We start from the raw sequence: 18,327 nt of genomic DNA on the forward strand, positions 1-18,327 counted from the left end.
AACAAAAGTTGCCCAGTGGTCAGCCTACCATGCAGTATAGAAGGTGTTTACTTTGGTTGGTAAATTTTTCACTAGCAATATGAGCAGTATAAAGACAAATATATTCATTTTTACTCAATTTAAGCCACTTTGCATTTCAGTCATCTATAAATGGGCAGCATGGGCTCATATGCAAACAAATCATATGCAGGGTGCCCCCCCCCCCCCCCCCCCAAAAAAAAAAAAAATTGTGTATTGTGCAGGGAGGCACTCTTATTGATATTCAAGAAAGAACTTGTATCCAGAAACACTGGAGAGCGTAAAAGTCTGAGGTGGGTGTGCATACCACATTAAATCAATAAACCCAACATGAGTAGCACTGTCTACATTACAATCGGGCTTTGAACTGCATACCTCCTATTTTAATGCAGAGCATACATTGGCTGTTCTAAGCTTCCTGCACATACGCCAGTACATGCAGTTGTACTTCAATCACTCTGTGTGGACTCGAGCAATAAGCTCTTCTGCTGATTTTGCAGATGTGCCATACACCATACTCTTCATGTTACCCCACATAAAATAGTTGAGAGATGTCAGATCTGGCAACTGTGCTGACCATGGAACTGGTCCACCTCTACCAATCCATCGATTGGGATATGCGACATTGAAGCGATTCCCCACATTGAAATTGAAGTGTGCTGGAACTCCATCATGTTGCAGTCATATGTCCATCTGAACATTTAGTGGCACTACATCCAATAAGGTAGGCAAAACATCTCTAATAAATGCGTGGTAGATCGATCCTGTTGGTCTGTTGGACAGTAGATAACGCCCAGTGATAAGGTCCTCAATTATCCTAGTCCAGATGTTAATACTGATCCCTGATCCTGTGTTGGTGATTTTGAATCACCTGTGCATGCAGATTTTTGTCCACGCAAGTATGCATATTGTGTAAGTTTAATATGCCATCTCTAGTAAACATGCATACATCTGTGAATAGCACTAAGCTCAGGAACCATGGCTGGAGTATGCATTGTTGTAAATACCACTGCACAAACTGTACCTCTTGTGAGTAGTCTGTCTCCCGTAATGCCTGGACTATCTGTAGATGGTACAGATGGAGCCGGCGTTCATGAACAACCCGCCTCACAGCACTTTTACCTGTCTGCAGCACCTGTGCCATCTGCCGAGTGCTGGTGGCTGGGTCCTCTTTGAACATTGTCAGCATGTCCATCTCCAGCTGTAGTGTTTTAGCCAAGCATGTATGACCCCCATCACATTTCGCACCTACCAGAGGACAGGCAGTAAACTGGGGATAATATTCACAAGAACCAAGCTCAAAATGCTATTACTTCACTGTACAATGGGCATCATCAGGCAGAAAATACCTTTCTGCAACTTTCCAGTTTCTCTGAAGCGTCTTTCGATCGCGAACTTGGAATGATGTGGCGTACATCTGTTTGGAAAATGTTCCACATACAATCTTGCAGCAGCTCTCCCATTGCAGTTGCTTTGCTGTTTGCAAGCACCATGTTTGTCATTTCCGCAGCTGTGTATTGGTGCATGTCGCACTGCAGTGGCAGATCACACATGGTCCTCAGTAGGATGCACACAAGGGCTTTGTGGAGGATTGTAGTGCATGCACAGGAACGTTGTTAGGCTCAGGTCATCCATCTGCAGCACACAGATGGCTTAAGGGTTGCATACCTTCCATATTTGGACACCAAAATAAATCAGGACAAACCATCACAACTGTTCGTTCTCAGACTTCAAGGATTTCCAGCATCAAAGCTGTTTGTTTCTGTGTATGGGTTCCTTCTTGAAAACTGATCAGTTTGGCTTCCCACACAACATACTATATGTTGTCAGGGCTTTTTTTTCGGGAGGGAGGGGGGGGGGGCTGACCCTTATACATAGGGCTTAAACTGACTGTCTCTGCATGATTTTGATATAAATCACTCAAACAACATATGGAACATAAAATCAACTAACTAAACACATGATAACATATAATTATATGATGCTGGCATTAAATGTTGGATAGTTTCCATAAAATTGGCATGTGGAGATACTCATTGCGATTTTTTGAGGGCTTGGTGAGTCTGTATCATTATATTGTGTGGTCAGTATGATAATACAATATGCCATAAGGTAAATTGCTTCTTGGAGAAAAAGACCAGTGGTAGTGGTTTTTTAAATGTTTATCCAAACGATTGTGGAATGGGTTGGAGCCTTTCTGCAATTATATCAATATGTCCAGCTTTCCTTAATGAATTTTGTCCTGTCTCTTGTCATCTAAAGCCTCAAAGGACCTGTACAGAAACCTCTCTTCCCGTATTCTGTGCTTTGTTTCTTCAATTAATAATTGATTTTGAGAAACTACACAACAGAAAACACAACTGCCACAATTTTGGATGTGTTAAAATACGGTACAATCTGTATTACAGACTGATCTTGAGTCACTTTGTCATTTCACACACTCATTGGTGTATGCCATACTCATAAAAATAGTCCTTTCTCCATTGAAAAATAAATATCTAACAGTGGATTGCTGTCATTGCCCATGATGAATGTTGCTATTTAAATAACAACTGGTAACTTATTTTCTCATCGAGAAAATTTATATGAGAATGTGACAACCCATCTCTCACAATTTGAAGGTCTGGTGACGGCAATATTTCTAGAGCTCCCTTGACGGCAATATTTCTAGAGCTCCCTTTCTCAAAATGTACCCCATACAGATTGTACAATTTAAACTTCCGTCATTTTAATGGAATCGAAAATGTTGTATTGTCAAAAATTTCCTTCCTCCTATTAACATAGTATGCCAACATGAAATAATAAACAGGTAGAAAAATCAAAGTTCTTAGGTGTGCAAATTTATGAAATCTTACAGTGGAAAAACTTGAAACATTTATGTTTACCTATTTTTGTTGTAAGAATAATGGTCAATTTTGGAGCTAGGGAAGTCAGTAAGTTAATGTATTTTGCTTTTTCATTGGCTGATGTCTTGTTGAATAACATCCTGGAAAAAACCTCACTTAGGCAGAAATATTCATTGCACAAAAGAAAGTAATTGAAAATATGAGATGGCTTTACACACATACATCTTGCAGGCTTCTCTATAATCAGCTAAAATATTAACCACAGTCCCACAGAACATTCATCCACGTGTAAAATTTGTTATCAACAATCATTCTGAGTTTGAGAGTTACATATATTCACAAACTTAATTTCAAGAAGGAAAAACAATTTGTGTTACCCTTTAATTAAACTAACTAGCCACAGGAAGCGGTGAAAGATGTGACTATAAAAGTCTTTAAAAGTCTGCCCAGCCAAATAAAATGTTTGACAGATAAAAGAAGTGTTTTCAGATGTAGATTTCTCATTAACAAGTCCATGTGACCATACAGGAGTTCTTGACTAGAATTACTCAGTAATTTTTGTAGACTGAATTTGTAAATCATCATAACATTAATCATGGATGTGATCAGTGGAACAAGTATTTGAGATGACCAAATTTTTTGGCGTAACATTTCTGTTCTCCTTTGCCCTTTCAAGTTTTTACTGCTGCATGATACAGTTCCCCCTCCCCCCCCCCCCTCCCCCTGTGTTTAGGCCTTTTCTGTCTTTGTCTCTATTATGTGATCTGGAAAACTGCATATAAAAATCTGGAGTCTTTAATCAATTTTCAGAGTGAATTATTTCAAGATGACCTGTTTCCACCAACAAAAGTAACATGGAAACCAACCATGACCAGCACTGAATGGTTGGGAGGATTCAACAAAACTCCATCTCGGTTAAGTCTCAAGCCACAAGGCATGGAAAGCTGTGAGTATCAGTCAAATTTTCTATATTTTATTGCATAAACAGTGTAAATGGGGTGCCTCTTTATACAGTTGCCTTGTGCCATTTTAATATACGTTAAAATATTGCTTCATGATGATACACATGGAAGTAAGCATGTGTCTGAGTGACTATAGGTATTATGATGATTTTTCCTTTATGTTATTGAACTTGGAAAATCTGAATACCTGAGTATTGTGTCAATTTGACAGAATATCACGGCAGTTCGTTCTGGATACAATAGCACACTGCATTCCAATAACAAATTGTATGGCATCTGTGCTAGAGCATCTGTGCCACGTGGATCTTTCTTATTAATAAATGTTCTTCAGTTTGTGGAGCCATAAGCAGGCAAAAATTATTGTGAAACTGTTGTAATTACCCTGCACAACTACATTTATTTCCAACAAAATGACTGGTTTCAGTCATCATCAGTCATCTTCAGATCATAAAATACAGGCCATGGTTCAATCTCACCACTGCAAAAAAACTATGTTGTTAATAAATGTGGTTCGGCATTGGAGGGATTGAACCACAGCCTGCATGTTATGATCAGAGGATGGCTAATTCCGGCCAAAGCTGGTTTGTTAGAAATAAGTGGGATTGTGCTGGATAATTAAATTATTTTTGAAACAATTAATCACTGTGGTGCACTACTTGACAGAAATGTTGTTTCCTGACCATTGTTTTGCCTATGCAGTATTGACATAAAATGCTGGTTATAAAGAAATTTAATGATAATTCAATCAGTACCTTAAGCTGTCAACAGGCATTGATATACATTAACGAGGACAGTTGAAAATGTGTACCCTGACTGGGATCACCTGCTTACATGGCAGATGCTCTATCCATCTGAGCCACCAAAGGCACAGAGGGTAGTGCGACTGCAGGGATTTATCCCTTGGACTCTCCCTGTGAGACCCACATTCCCAACTTAATGTCCACATGCTACGTTCATAGTGCCCCTGCCCACTACACTCATTACTCGTGGCAGACAATCTTACCGAGTCCCATAAGAGTTCGGGCAATGTGTGTGCATCCGCTCAGAAGGAGGAGGTCAATGGCGGGTTAGCCTTAACTATATGGAGATGGAATCTGATCTTCTGGATCTCCATGTAAAGATATGTGGTTTCCAATCATGAAGGCTGGGAGCTAAAATTAATTAATCACTTCAAACACAATGTAAATTAAGTAAAAATAGAGTTTACAGGAAACTTGCCTTTTTTTTTTTTTTTTTTTTTTTTTCTCTCATTGAGTTTGTAGAATATTTTTCTGTGTCTCTGAAACCAATTTAAAAATAAAATAAAATAGCCTTTGTAGTGCAAAGTGAGAAATTACTTTGGACGGGGTCTCGTGTTTAGTATTAAAATATAAGTAGTGACCGTGTCCAAACTGAAACAAGCACTAATTACTCTGATAGTGGAAAGTCCATTGTGGAATATAAATCTACATCATTACTAAGCAATTCACACTTAAGTGCCTGGGGTAGGGTTGTTTGTACCAAGTGCCTGGGGTAGGGTTGTTCGTACGATCTTCAGACTATTTCTTTACCGTGCCACCCTGTAACGGTGTGGAGAAAAATGAACACTTAAATATTTTTGTATGAGCTGTGATTTATCTTGTTTTATTATAACCATTATATCTCCCTATCTAAGTTGGTGACAATAAAATATTTTCACATTCCTCAGAGAAAGTTGGTGGTTGAAATTTCATGAAAACATCTCACAACGAAAAATACTTTCATTTTAATAACTGCCACATCAACTCTCTTACCATATCTGTGACACACTCTTTCTTGTTTCATGATAATAAAAAACAAACTGCGCTTCTTTGGACATTTTCAATATCTGTCATCAATCCCATCCGGTAAGGATCCCATTAACACACAGCAGTACTCTAGTAGAGGACCTACAAGTATAGTGTAGGCAGTCTCTTTAGTAGACATGTTGCACCTTATAAGGGATCCACCAATAAAATGTAACATTTGGTTTGTCTTCCCCACAACATGATTCATGTGATCATTCCAATTTAAGTTGTTTGTAATTGTAATTCTTAGGTATTTAGTTGAACTGACACCCTTTAAATTTGTGTGATTTATCGTGTAACCAGAATTTAATGGATTTATGTATGTGCTTGTGTATAGCCTCGCTCTTTTCATGATTCAGAGAAAATTACCACTTTTCACACCACACACATATTTTTTTAATCGTTATGCAATTGGTTTTGATCTTCTGATGGCTTTACTAGATGGTAAATGACAGTATCATCTGCATACAATCTTAAGAGGGCTTCTCAGATTGTCTCCTAAATCATTTGTGTAGATCAGGAACAGCAGAGGGCCTGTAACACTACCTTGGGGAATTCCGGGCATCACTTCTGTTTTATGCAATGATTTTCCATCAATTACTATTTATAGTGGCCTTTCTGACAGTTAGTCACAAATCCAGTTGCACTGCTAAAGCAATACTCATAGAAACACAATTTGATTAGAAGTATCTTGTGGGGAGCAGTGTCAGAAGCCCTCTAGAAATCTAGAAATATGAAATCAATTTGAGATCCCTGTCGATAGCACTCATTACTTCTCATGAATAAAGAGCTAGTGTCAACAGTTGTGGAGAGGATAGATTACCACTCACTGTAAAGATGACACTTAGGGTTGTCATTTTTATGGTGAGAACTGTTGATATCCCAATGTGGACTTTCCACTGTTCAGAGAGCTAGTGTGTTTCACAAGAACAATATTGTCTGGATATGTGGTGAGATGTGTCAGTAGACTGGTTTCTTCAGGGTATTCATAGTGCTTGAACATGGTATATGTTCCACAGTCCTATTGCAAATTGACATCAGTGATACAGGTCTGTAATTCCTCTTATTTGGTTCCTTGAATACTGATGTAACCTTTGCTACTTCCCAGGCTTTTGGTATGGATCTTTCATCAAGCGAGTGGTTATATATGATTGCTAAGTATGGAGCTGTTGTATCAGCATACTTTGAAAGAACACTAATTTGAATACTATCTGGACTGGAAAACTTGCCAGTATTCATGATCTTCGGTGAAAGAATTTTAGGAAACCAAGTTTAATAATCCCACTTTAGTGACACTGTCATTGGTAATATTGTGTTGTAGAAGAAGGTATAATTAGATTAATGACAAACATTAACTTCACTTAACAAAGGTTTATTGAGCACTTGCACATACAAGAGCGTGGAGCGAACTGCCTCCGGCCAGAACACACATGGAATATATACAGTTACAGAACATTACAGTACAATGATTCTTGACATTTCTGGATACTTCTAGAATGTACTCGAATCAAATATAGAAATTAAAATTTTACAGTTCAGGTAAGTTTTGAACTAACGACCCTCCATGCAACAGTCTAGTATCATAACCACTACACCACAGTGACTGTGCTACTCAGCCTCTTCTGCGACATTGCTCCCTCCTTAAGAGAACAGTGTCTCACTGTTATGTCCTCCTAGTCTGGGAATGAGTCATTGGTCCTGCATACTCCGACTCCCGATGACTGATGTTCACCCTGGCGGTGATATTCTTAGAACTTTCTTTGCCGCTACACTCTTCGTCACTTTTCCGCTGGTTGCCTGTCACTGGAGCTTCGAATTTACCCTGGGTTGCAGGATCCTTATAGGGCTTCATTCGAAGGATGTGGACCGTATCTCTGATCTTTTGTCATCTTGTGTTGGGGTCAAATCTTCAACTCCATAAGTAACATCAGACAAGTATTTTAGAACCTTATAAGGTCCAAAGTAGCGCCTGAGGAGTTTCTCAGAGAGACCAACCTTCCGAACAGGAGTGAAGATCCAGACGAGGTCACCAGGCTGGTAGACAACAGGGCTGTGGCTTGCCTCATACCTTTGGCAATCGTTTTCTTGTGCCTGCAGCGTGTAGAGTAAAGCTAACTGCCGAGCTTCCTCAGCTCTGGTTGACACCTGGTCAATGTAGTCATCATCCACGTCATCAGGATGTAACAGAAACCACAATCTCCATTGTTGTTGTTGCCGCATGCCCATGCACCAGGAAAAATGGCGTAAATCTTGTGGTGTCTTGTTTAGCAGTGTTGTAGGCAAACGTCGCAAAAGGTAGCACCTCATCCCAGTTGCTCTGCTCAACACTGACAAACATTGATAGCATGTCGGCCAAGGTCTTATTAAGGTGTTCAGTAAGCGCACTAGTCTGCAGATGGTAGTCAGTCATCATGTGATGAGTAATGTTGCACCGATGGTTTATCTCTGTCACAAGATTAGATTGAAAAACTTTTCCTCGATCCGTAATTAACAACCTTGGGGCACCGTGTTTTAATACAATGTCTTCCATGATGAATTTGGCTACCTTGAATGCTTCGGCTGTTTTCACGGCTTTTGTAATGGCATTTATTTTTTATTTATTTATTTATTTATTTATTTATTTATTTATTGTTCCGTGGGACCACATTAAGGAGAAGTCTCCATGGTCATGGAACGAGTCAATACATGAAATTACAACACGATTGTAGAAACAGATAAAATGAAATATAAGAAACATATTCAGGTGACACGTCATTAGTTTAAATAAAGAAAATCAAGAATGTAACACTGGAATTTGCTTAATTTTTAAGCTCTTCCAGGAGCTCATCGACAGAGTAGAAGGAGTGAGCCATGAGGAAACTCTTCAATTTAGACTTAAAAGCGTTTGGGCTACTGCTAAGATAATCAGATACTCAGTGCAAACAATAATCCATCTATTGCCACTAGCAGACGTTGGAAATTGTCTGAGGAGGTCAATCCCAACGTGCTGGAAAGGTGTTTCAGCTGGTGGAATTGGTATGAGTTGGCCAGATGGTTTCTGAGGAACTGCCTTTCTCCTCTGGCACTCTCGACAGTGCGACACATAGTAATGGACACTCCTAAATAAACCTGGCCAGAAAAATCTCATGTGGATCCTATTATATGTCTTAATAAATCCTAAATATCTAGCCTCAGGTATGTCATGGAATTTCTGTAGAACATCTAAGCGCATGTGTTTAGGAATCACTGGTAGCCACCTCTTTCCAAACAAATCAAAGTTTTTCTTGCAAAGTAATCCATTAACTACTTTAAATTGTCCTTTCACATCCTCTGACCAATTTAAGACAAGCATAATTTGAGATATCTTGGCGTCCTCCTTCTTCTTGGCAGAGAGATCCCGGAGTGCAGCGAGACAGTCACAATCTTCATGAAAGTCTTGATGGTCTTGCACAGGGTTTTGTGAGAGACAATCGGAATCTTGGTGTTTTCTTCCACTTTTGTACACTATTGTAATGTCATACATTGTCCACCTGGTGAGTTGTTCTGTTGGACCCTTAAGACCTGTCAACCAACAAAGTGAATGATGGTCTGTAACAACTGTGAATGGCCTTCCTTAGAGATACTTGTGTTCCAAGATGGCCGCCGAGTAAGTGACGCCAAAAACCATTTCCAGAAAGTTAAGTGATTTAGACAGAAATATAATTTAGTTTAACGCTGACAACAAATTAAATACGTGCATTAGTGTATCGTTTAGTCTTGCCGTTAAAGGTTTGACTTTTATTTGCGTATTTTTTCAGAAAACACGAAAAGATCGTAACTTTGCGAAGTCGTGCTTAGGCTTAAATTTTGTAAACGTGTTTGTTTCTTGTTTCAAGGTAATTTAACTAGTTTCTCGGTAACAAATAAGTAAACTACCGTAAATAGCATATAACTTCACTGTTTTAATACAGATTTCAGAAAAACAGCGTAACTTTATATCAGAAACTTGCCTATATACATTTGTTTATAGGCCTATTCTCGTAACGTTTTTGGAGAATCAAAGTTAAAGTATCTCATTTAATTGCCCTTTTTTCATTCCATCGAGTGAAATATATAATAAATAGCGTATACCTTCGTTGTTTTAATACATATCTCAGAAAACCAGCGGAATTTTAAATCAGAAACTTGCTTATATACATTTGTGAATAGGCTTAATTCTTGTAACGTCTTTTTTTGATTTTCGGTAATTTAATTGATTTATTCTAGCTAAAGTATTATTTTTTGCCATGAGTGAGAAGTGCCTGACTTGCCGTAGAATTGTTAGTTCCGGGGTTTGGTGTGATGGATGCAGTAGTTTTTTTCACTGGGGGGACTGCAGTGGCATGGGTGTTGGGAAAGTGGATCAGGCTCATCAGTGGTTATGTAGGATTTGCAGCAGAGATAGGAAGATAGTGGAACAGGAGGGGAAAATTGCTGCCCTTCAGGCTGAGCTAGATCAGGCTAGGGAAGATCTGGACAGGTTAAGGAGGGAGAAGGGCAAAGAGAGGTGGGAAGTGGCAACAGGTAGCAGAAGGAACAGGCCTAGAACTAAGTCTGACAGTTTTGTGGTGAATGTCAAAAATAAGTTTGACCTGTTGTTTCAGTTAGAAACTGATGAGCCTCAAGCAGAGGTAGGTGTAGACAGGACACAACAAACTTTCAATAGGAAATTGAAAAAGAATGTAGGAAAGTCATCGAAAAGGAAGAAAGTTTTGTTGTTAGGCAGTTCTCATGCCAGAGGTGTAGGCCAACTTCTGCAGGAGGAATTAGGACCAGAATACCAGGTCACAAATTTTTTCAAACCAAGTGCTAGTCTGGATCAGGTGACAGAGGATTTAGGTTCACTCTGTAAAGGATTTACCAGGGAAGACACCGTGGTTATTGTGGGAGGGCCAGGGAACAGCATCGACAGAGATCCTGGGTACAGTATAGAGTGTGACCTGGTAAAGATTGCGTCGGCATCGAGACACACCAATGTTGAATTTGTATCTGTCCTGAGACGCCATGACCGGCCTCATTTGAACTCTTCTGTTGGGAGAGTTAATTTGGAGTTGGAACGGCTGCTTGTGTCGGGTGCGGGGGCTCATATTGGTGTGGTTCCTGTTGATTATCTCAGTAGGTGGGACTATACCAGGCACGGCCTACATCTCAACAGGAAAGGGAAGGGGAAACTGGCTGGGGTAATAGCAGGAAATTTAAGGGGGAGAGGCACTGCCATGAATGGTAAAATACCAGTGGTTACAGGTGTTGGAGCAGCACCTTTTTTAGGATAGGTAAGACAGAAAGATGTCAAGTTCTACGAGAGGTCAGGATTGAAACAAATCTTCAGTTTAGGAAAGAAATTCAACAGCACAATTCTAGCACATTGGATCACCAATCACAGCTATCAATTATAAATTTTCACCAATCACCAGAAATTTTATCTCCACCAAGTTGTATCTCAGTCCTAGGTAATTGCATTGATGAACTAAAGTCACCCAACCCAATTGACATAATCTGCCTCTCTGAACACCATGTGACCACTGGTATAGGAACTAGGCCTAAGCACAATGAGAAACTCAGACAGGAGAGTACTGCAAACGTTAGAATAAGGAAAGGTTCTCATAAAAGTATAATTAAAAATAATGTAAGTATATTTCATCAAAATATTGGGAGTTTAAAGAATAAAGTAGATGAGCTTCTGGTTTGTTTGGAAGATTTAGAAGCTGAGAATGAAATAGATATACTATGCCTGTCTGAGCATCACATTGTTACTGATATGGATAAGGTAAATGTAAGTGGTTATAAGCTCACTGCACATGTAATGAGAGAAAATATGGAGAAAGGAGTTGCCATATATGTCAAAAGTTATCATTGTGCAAAAAGTATAGAAACAAAAAAGTTTTGTGTAGAGAAACATATAGAAGCATGTGCCTGTGAGCTTAAATTAAATAAAGGCACATTTATAATTGTAACTGTATATAGGTCCCCATCAGGAAATTTTCATCTATTTCTGAAAAATTTGGACTCCTTGTTGTGCTATCTGTCAGACAGGGGGAAGCAAATTATTATTTGTGGGGACTTCAATGTAGATTCTCTGAAAGAGGGTAATAGGAAAAATGACCTTGAAGTATTACTCGGTTCTTTCAATTTGACACCCGTTATTGATTTTCCTACTCGGGTGGTAAAGGATAGCAGCTCACTGATAGATAACTTCTTTATAGACCAAGATAAGTTTAACCAGATAAATGCTCAGCCTGTTGAGAATGGTCTTTCCGATCATGGTGCACAGCTAGTTACAATATATGACATAGCTCCATTCAGCAATACTAAACAGTCCTCCAAAGTAGTACGTTCAGTCAACAATTTAACAGTTGCAAATTTCAGGGAAAGCCTACAGCAGTTAGACTGGGATGAGGTGTACCGTGAACCTGATGCCAATTTAAAATATAATTTATTTCATGACATTTTTGTAAATGCATTTGAAAACTGCTTCCCCAAGAAAATAGTTAAATATACTCGTAAGAAACCTTGTAACAAACCATGGCTTACTAAGGGTATAAAAATATCTTGTAACCGGAAAAGGGAAATGTATCTGACAGCAAGAAAGAGTAGTGACCCAGAAACTATCAAAAATTATAAAAACTACTGTGTTATATTAAGAAAAGTTATTAAAAAATCCAGGGATATGTGTATCATGTCTGAAATCAGCAACTCTGATAATAAAATTAAAACAATTTGGAATATTATTAAAAGAGAAACAGGTCAACCAAGAGCAGAGGAAGACAGTATTACCATCAAATTGAGTGAAAACTTTACGAACAAAAAGTCAGAAGTTGAAAATATTTTTAATAATCATTTTCTAAATGTTGTGGATATAGTAGGATCCAGGTGTTCATTAGAAGATGCTAGGCTGTTAATGGAAGAGGCCATACCTATGCAATTTGATACAATTGAAATCTCACCCACTTCTCCCTCTGAAATTAGGAAAATAATAAACTTGCTTAAAAGCAAAAACTCACATGGAATTGATGGCATTTCCAGCAAAATACTAAAAGCTTGTTCTCAACAGATAAGTAAGATACTCAGCCACCTGTGTAATAGCTCTCTGGAACAGGGCATTTTCCCTGATAGACTGAAATATGCTATTGTTATACCTTTGCATAAAAAGGGGGATAGATCTGATGTCAACAATTACCGTCCAATCTCCCTTCTAACAGCTTTATCCAAAATTTTTGAGAAAGTAATGTATTCAAGAGTAGCTTCACATATCTGTAAAAATGAAGTACTAACAAAATGTCAGTTTGGTTTCCAGAAAGGTTTTTCAACAGAAAATGCCATATATGCTTTCACCAGTCAAATTTTGAATGATCTGAATAACCGAACACCACCCATTGGGATTTTTTGTGATCTCTCAAAGGCTTTTGATTGTGTAAATCATGAAATTCTGCTAGACAAGCTCAAGTATTGTGGCATGAGTGGGACAGTGCACAAATGGTTTAATTCGTACCTAACTGGAAGAGTGCAGAAAGTTGAAATAAGTAGTTCTCGTAACATGCAAAGATCACCACATTCCTCAAACTGGGGGACTATCAAGAATGGGGTTCCACAAGGGTCAGTCTTGGGTCCTTTGTTGTTCTTATTATATATTAATGACTTGCCATTCTATATTCATGAAGAGGCAAAGTTAGTTCTCTTCGCTGATGATACAAGTATAATAATCACACCTGAGAAACAAGAATTAACTGATGAAATTGCCAATACTGTCTTTCAGAAAATTACTAAGTGGTTCCTTGTAAACGGACTCTCTCTGAATTTTGATAAGACACAGTACATACAGTTCCGTACAGTGAATGGTATGACGCCATTAATAAATATAGACCTTAATCAGAAGCATATAGCTAAGGTAGAATATTCCAAATTTTTAGGTATGTCCATTGATGAGAGCTTAAATTGGAAGAAACACATTGATGATCTGCTGAAACGTTTGAGTTCAGCTACTTATGCAATAAGGGTCATTGCAAATTTTGGTGATAAACATCTTAGTAAATTAGCTTACTACGCCTATTTTCACTCATTGCTTTCATATGGCATAATATTTTGGGGTAATTCATCACTGAGGAATAAAGTATTTATTGCACAAAAGCATGTAATCAGAATAATAGCTGGAGTCCACCCAAGATCTTCCTGCAGGGACATTTATTTAAGGATCTAGGGATATTCACAGTAGCTTCTCAGTATATATACTCTCTTATGAAATTTGTTATTAACAACCAAACCCAATTCAAAAGTAATAGCAGTGTGCATAACTACAATACTAGGAGAAAGGACGATCTTCACTATTCAAGATTAAATCTAACTTTGGCACAGAAAGGGGTGAATTATACTGGCACTAAAGTCTTTGGTCACTTACCAAATAGTATCAAAAGTCTGACAGATAACCAACAAGTATTTAAGAAGAAATTAAAAGAATTTCTGAATGACAACTCCTTCTACTCCATAGAGGAATTTTTAGATATAAATTAAGAAAAAAAATATTAAAAAAAATAAAAAAATAAAATAAAAATAAAAAATAAAGAAAAACAAAAAAACACAAAAAAATAAAGTTGTTATATTAACTTAAGTATGTTGTTAAATTAACCTAATTATGTCATGCATTGGAAAATTCGACTCGTTCCACATCATTACGAAATATCGTATTCATGATCCATGGAACTAGTATTAATCTAATCTAATCTAATACTGTCAGAATTTGCACATGGTCCAGATCACAGCAAGACATTCTCTTTCTGTAGTTGTATTGGTTTCTCTCGGCTTTTGTAAGTGTCCTAGAAGCATAGGCTATAACCTTCTCTTTTCCATCCAAAATTTGCACCCGAACAGCATTGATCCCATACCCACTGGCAACTGTGTGTAGTTCTGTAGATGCGCTCTATCATACAGACCAATTACAGGGTCACTCATCAAAGCTTTTCACAGTACATCGAAAGAATCTTGTTGAGCACCACCCCAGATAAATTCAGCACTGGCTTTTAACAACTCTTTGGAGTGGCCTTGCTTTGATGCAAAAATCTTTGATAAAATGATGGTAATAAGTACATAATCCGAGGAAGCTTCTCACATCTCTAATACTTTCAGGAATAGGAAATTCTGTTATAGGTCTATCCTTTTCTGGGTCTGGTTGCACACCTTCGTTTGACACCAGGTGTCCAAGCATTTTGATTTCTTTTGGTCCAAAGAGACACTTTCTTGGATTAAGTTTCTGTCTTTTTACTCTGAGAACACTACAATGTCATCTAAATAACAAAGACACATTGTCCACTTCAGGTGACTTACAAGATTACCCATCATCCATTCAAAAGTTGCTGGTGCATTACACAAACCAAATGGCATTACCTTAAACTAATACAGGGCCTCTGGGGTGATGAATGCAGTTTTCTCACAATCAGCCTCATCTACTTCGATTTGCCAGTATCCCGAGTACATGTCAGTGGTTGAGAAAAAATTAGCGCCCTTCAGACGATCTAGTGTATTGTCAATTTGTGGAATGGGGTAAATGTCCTTTTTAGTTATCTTATTAAGCTTCCTGTAATCAACACAAAAGTTCCAACTGCCATCCATCTTCCTGAAGAGAACCACTAGTGACGACCATGGGCTCTACGAAGGCTGAATGATGTAATTCTTCATCATTTTCTCCACCTTGTTGCGAATTATTCAACATTCCATTGCTGACACACAGTATGCTCTCTGGCTTATTGGTTGATGGTCTCCATTGCTACTCCAGTGCTTCACCATCAATTTGTCTAATTTGCTCTTCACCTGTGGATTGAAGCATTCAGAGAACTCTTGAAGGATGGCAAGCTGTTTCTTCTGTTGTTCCTTAGTGAGATCTGGTGATAGTCGAGCTAGAAGATCTTGTGTAGTAGTGGTAGTGACAATTTTGCCCACAGACTCGGCAGGAGAGGTTTCTGTGACACTCAGCTGTTTGGCAATTAACAGCTCAGCATTTGCTACCCGCTTGTGTCTTTGAAGGATCTGCAGTTCTCCGTGACAGTTAACTATCCACAATTCACCGAATCCATTCTTAAATGAGATGACAGAGGCTGGGATGACCAAGTTATTCTTCAGTGGTATGCTTCTCTTACATTTCACTACAAGATCCATCGGTTGATGCATGGCATGACATGTTCCAGTTACCTTTCTAGTGCTGACTGCAGGAATGATCACTTCATCCAGCACACATAGTCTCCACATGCTCGGATACACATCACCATCCACAGCATCTCATCTCGTCTAGCATAATCTTCGAGCAACCACAATTTATAATTGCCTGAGGAGCTTTCAAAAAGTCCGATCCAAAAATGACGTCATGAGGACACTCTTGTAAGACGATAAATTCTAAGGGCTGTGTATGGCCACTTATACCCACACGAATGACACATATTCCTGTAAGTTTTACATATTTCCCATTAGCCACCTTCAGCAGAGATGTTTTGCTGTTGACGAATACAGTTTCCTGCAACTGGCGATGGTACTTCTCTGAAATGACTGAATATGAAGCTCCAGAGCCCACAAGAGCTTGAGCTAGTCAGCCATCCATGAGGATATTGACGTAGTTTCCTATCATTTTTGTAGTAATCGATGGTGGAGGATTTTTCTCTTGCGGCCTCACCTCCAAGGAAGGCCGCACCCTTTAGTTTACCAGGTTGCGATGGCTATGTGATTGGCTGGAACTTCTAAATGGCAATGGAGACCTTGATCGGCATCTTGGGGAGCATCCTCTCCAGCACCTATCTTGCGGCGATGGTGCTCTATGTCATTCTACACCCACATCTTCTTGTTCCTCTTCATAATCCTGGAGTTGGCATCGGCTAAGATCGGTCTGCTGTCTTCTGCCATGGGTGTCATCAAATAACCGCCACCTTTCTCGACAATAGCACACAACATGTGCCTATTGGCCACAGTGGAAACATACTGGATGGTTATCCTGGATTATCCAAGCAACAGTCTTCCTTGGTGCCCAAACAGGTTCCACATGCAGCATTGTAGGAATGTAACTTTGCCTGGGTCTCGACTTTTTCACCGTTTTAAAGGGAAATGAAGGACGAGAGATTGCGTTCAATGTTTGTTACACTTCCTCCCGTATGACCTCTTGAAGTATCTTGATTTTTTGCTCGCCGTACAATCCAAGTGCCTTCTGAACTTCCTCTCTCGCTGTCTGATGAAGGTGAAATCAGGTCCTTCCTCCATTAAGTGCATTGATACGACGTTTGGAAGCCGTTCAAACTTGTTGCATGTAATTCTTTTTTGATGCTTTGTCTTGATATACTTGCACAATTTCATGAAGTCATTTGCTGTCAAAACCTCCTTCAGGAGTACGGCTTGATACATGTCCTCAGCAACACCCTTCCTGAGTTGTGCAACCGTATCTTCCTTCTTCGTTCTAGGATCCACTATTTTACACAGCTCCAAGACATCTTGAATGTAGGATGCTGTAGTTTCTCCTGGACGCTGTGCCCTGCATTTTAATTTATCTTCAGCTTTGCACTTCTGTCATTGTGTGTTGCCAAATACTTTCTCAGTTCCACCTGGAATACTTCCCAGTTTGTGAACTTCTCCTCGATGTTCTCATACCATTGCTTGGCAGTGCCCTCCTGCAGTACGCCAGGCAGTGATGTTAACTGCTGCACTACGATGTCCTCCTGAGTAGTTCCTGCCCAGAGATCTGAATGGGAGACTATTTCACCTCTGGAATATTTTACCCAAGAGGACGTCGTCATCATTTAACCATACAGTAAAGCTGCATGCTCTCAGGAAAAATTATGGCTGTAATGTCCCTTTGCTTTCAGCTGTTCGCAGTACCAGCACAGCAAGGTTGTTTTGGTTAATGTTACAAGACCAGATTAGTCAATAATCCAGACTGTTGCCCCTGCAACCACTGAAAAGGCTGCTGCCCCTTTTCAGGAACCACACGTTTGTCTGGCCTCTCAACAGATACCCCTCCATTGTACTTGCACCTACAGTACAGCTATATGTATCGCTGAGGCACGCAAGCCTCCCCAGCAGCGGCAAGGTCCATGTTTCATGGGGGGAATATGAGTTTAAGAATTGCCATTTCTAAATCTTTGTCAACACAGAAATTGTTCCCCCAGAGCACTTTTTCTATGGTGGTTATAAAATTACGTTTTGTTGAGTAGATGGAGGCACCACCACCACTACCACTACCACCAGCACGACTACCACCACCACCACCACCACCACCACCACCACCACCACCACCACTACCACCTTTATTGTGTGTTCTGCAGTAGAAGGTAGCTAGGTTGTAGCCTTCTAATTTGCAGTATTGAATGTTGTCCATTGTTTTCTGGTGTTCTGTAATGATTACTACATGTGGAGATAGTCCTGTGATAAATGATTCAAAAGCATCTATTTTGTTTCCTAAACCATGTACATTACATTACAATGCAAATATCATAAATTATTCTCATGTGGACTGAAGTCTGTTTGAGGCACATATGAAACACATAAACTTGCATTTGGTGTTGCCGTGTTGGAAGGTTTTATCGTCCTAAAAAAACATTGTCCTTGTCCTACCGATGTATTGTTTTACTGACCTGGCATTTCATAGTTGGTTCTCCATAGTATTCATTGTCGACCAGTTTGATCCAAGGAGTTATTACACAGTTCATGATCACAGCATAAAGATACCTAAAATCA

At 39.2% G+C, this 18,327-nt stretch overlaps 1 protein-coding gene across 2 annotated transcripts in view; it reads left to right on the forward strand.

Moving 5' to 3' along the window:
• LOC126475283 (coronin-7) overlaps positions 1–18,327 on the forward strand; it is a 241,653-nt gene that overhangs the window by 179,599 nt on the left and 43,727 nt on the right. For both annotated transcript variants that reach the window (XM_050103040.1, XM_050103039.1), the window contains one exon: positions 3,675–3,810. In XM_050103040.1, the coding sequence (XP_049958997.1) occupies positions 3,675–3,810 (136 nt within the window). The remainder of the gene's footprint in view (positions 1–3,674; positions 3,811–18,327) is intronic.

Source organism: Schistocerca serialis, chromosome 4 (assembly GCF_023864345.2).
Source record: "Schistocerca serialis cubense isolate TAMUIC-IGC-003099 chromosome 4, iqSchSeri2.2, whole genome shotgun sequence".
NCBI lineage: Eukaryota > Metazoa > Arthropoda > Insecta > Orthoptera > Acrididae > Schistocerca > Schistocerca serialis.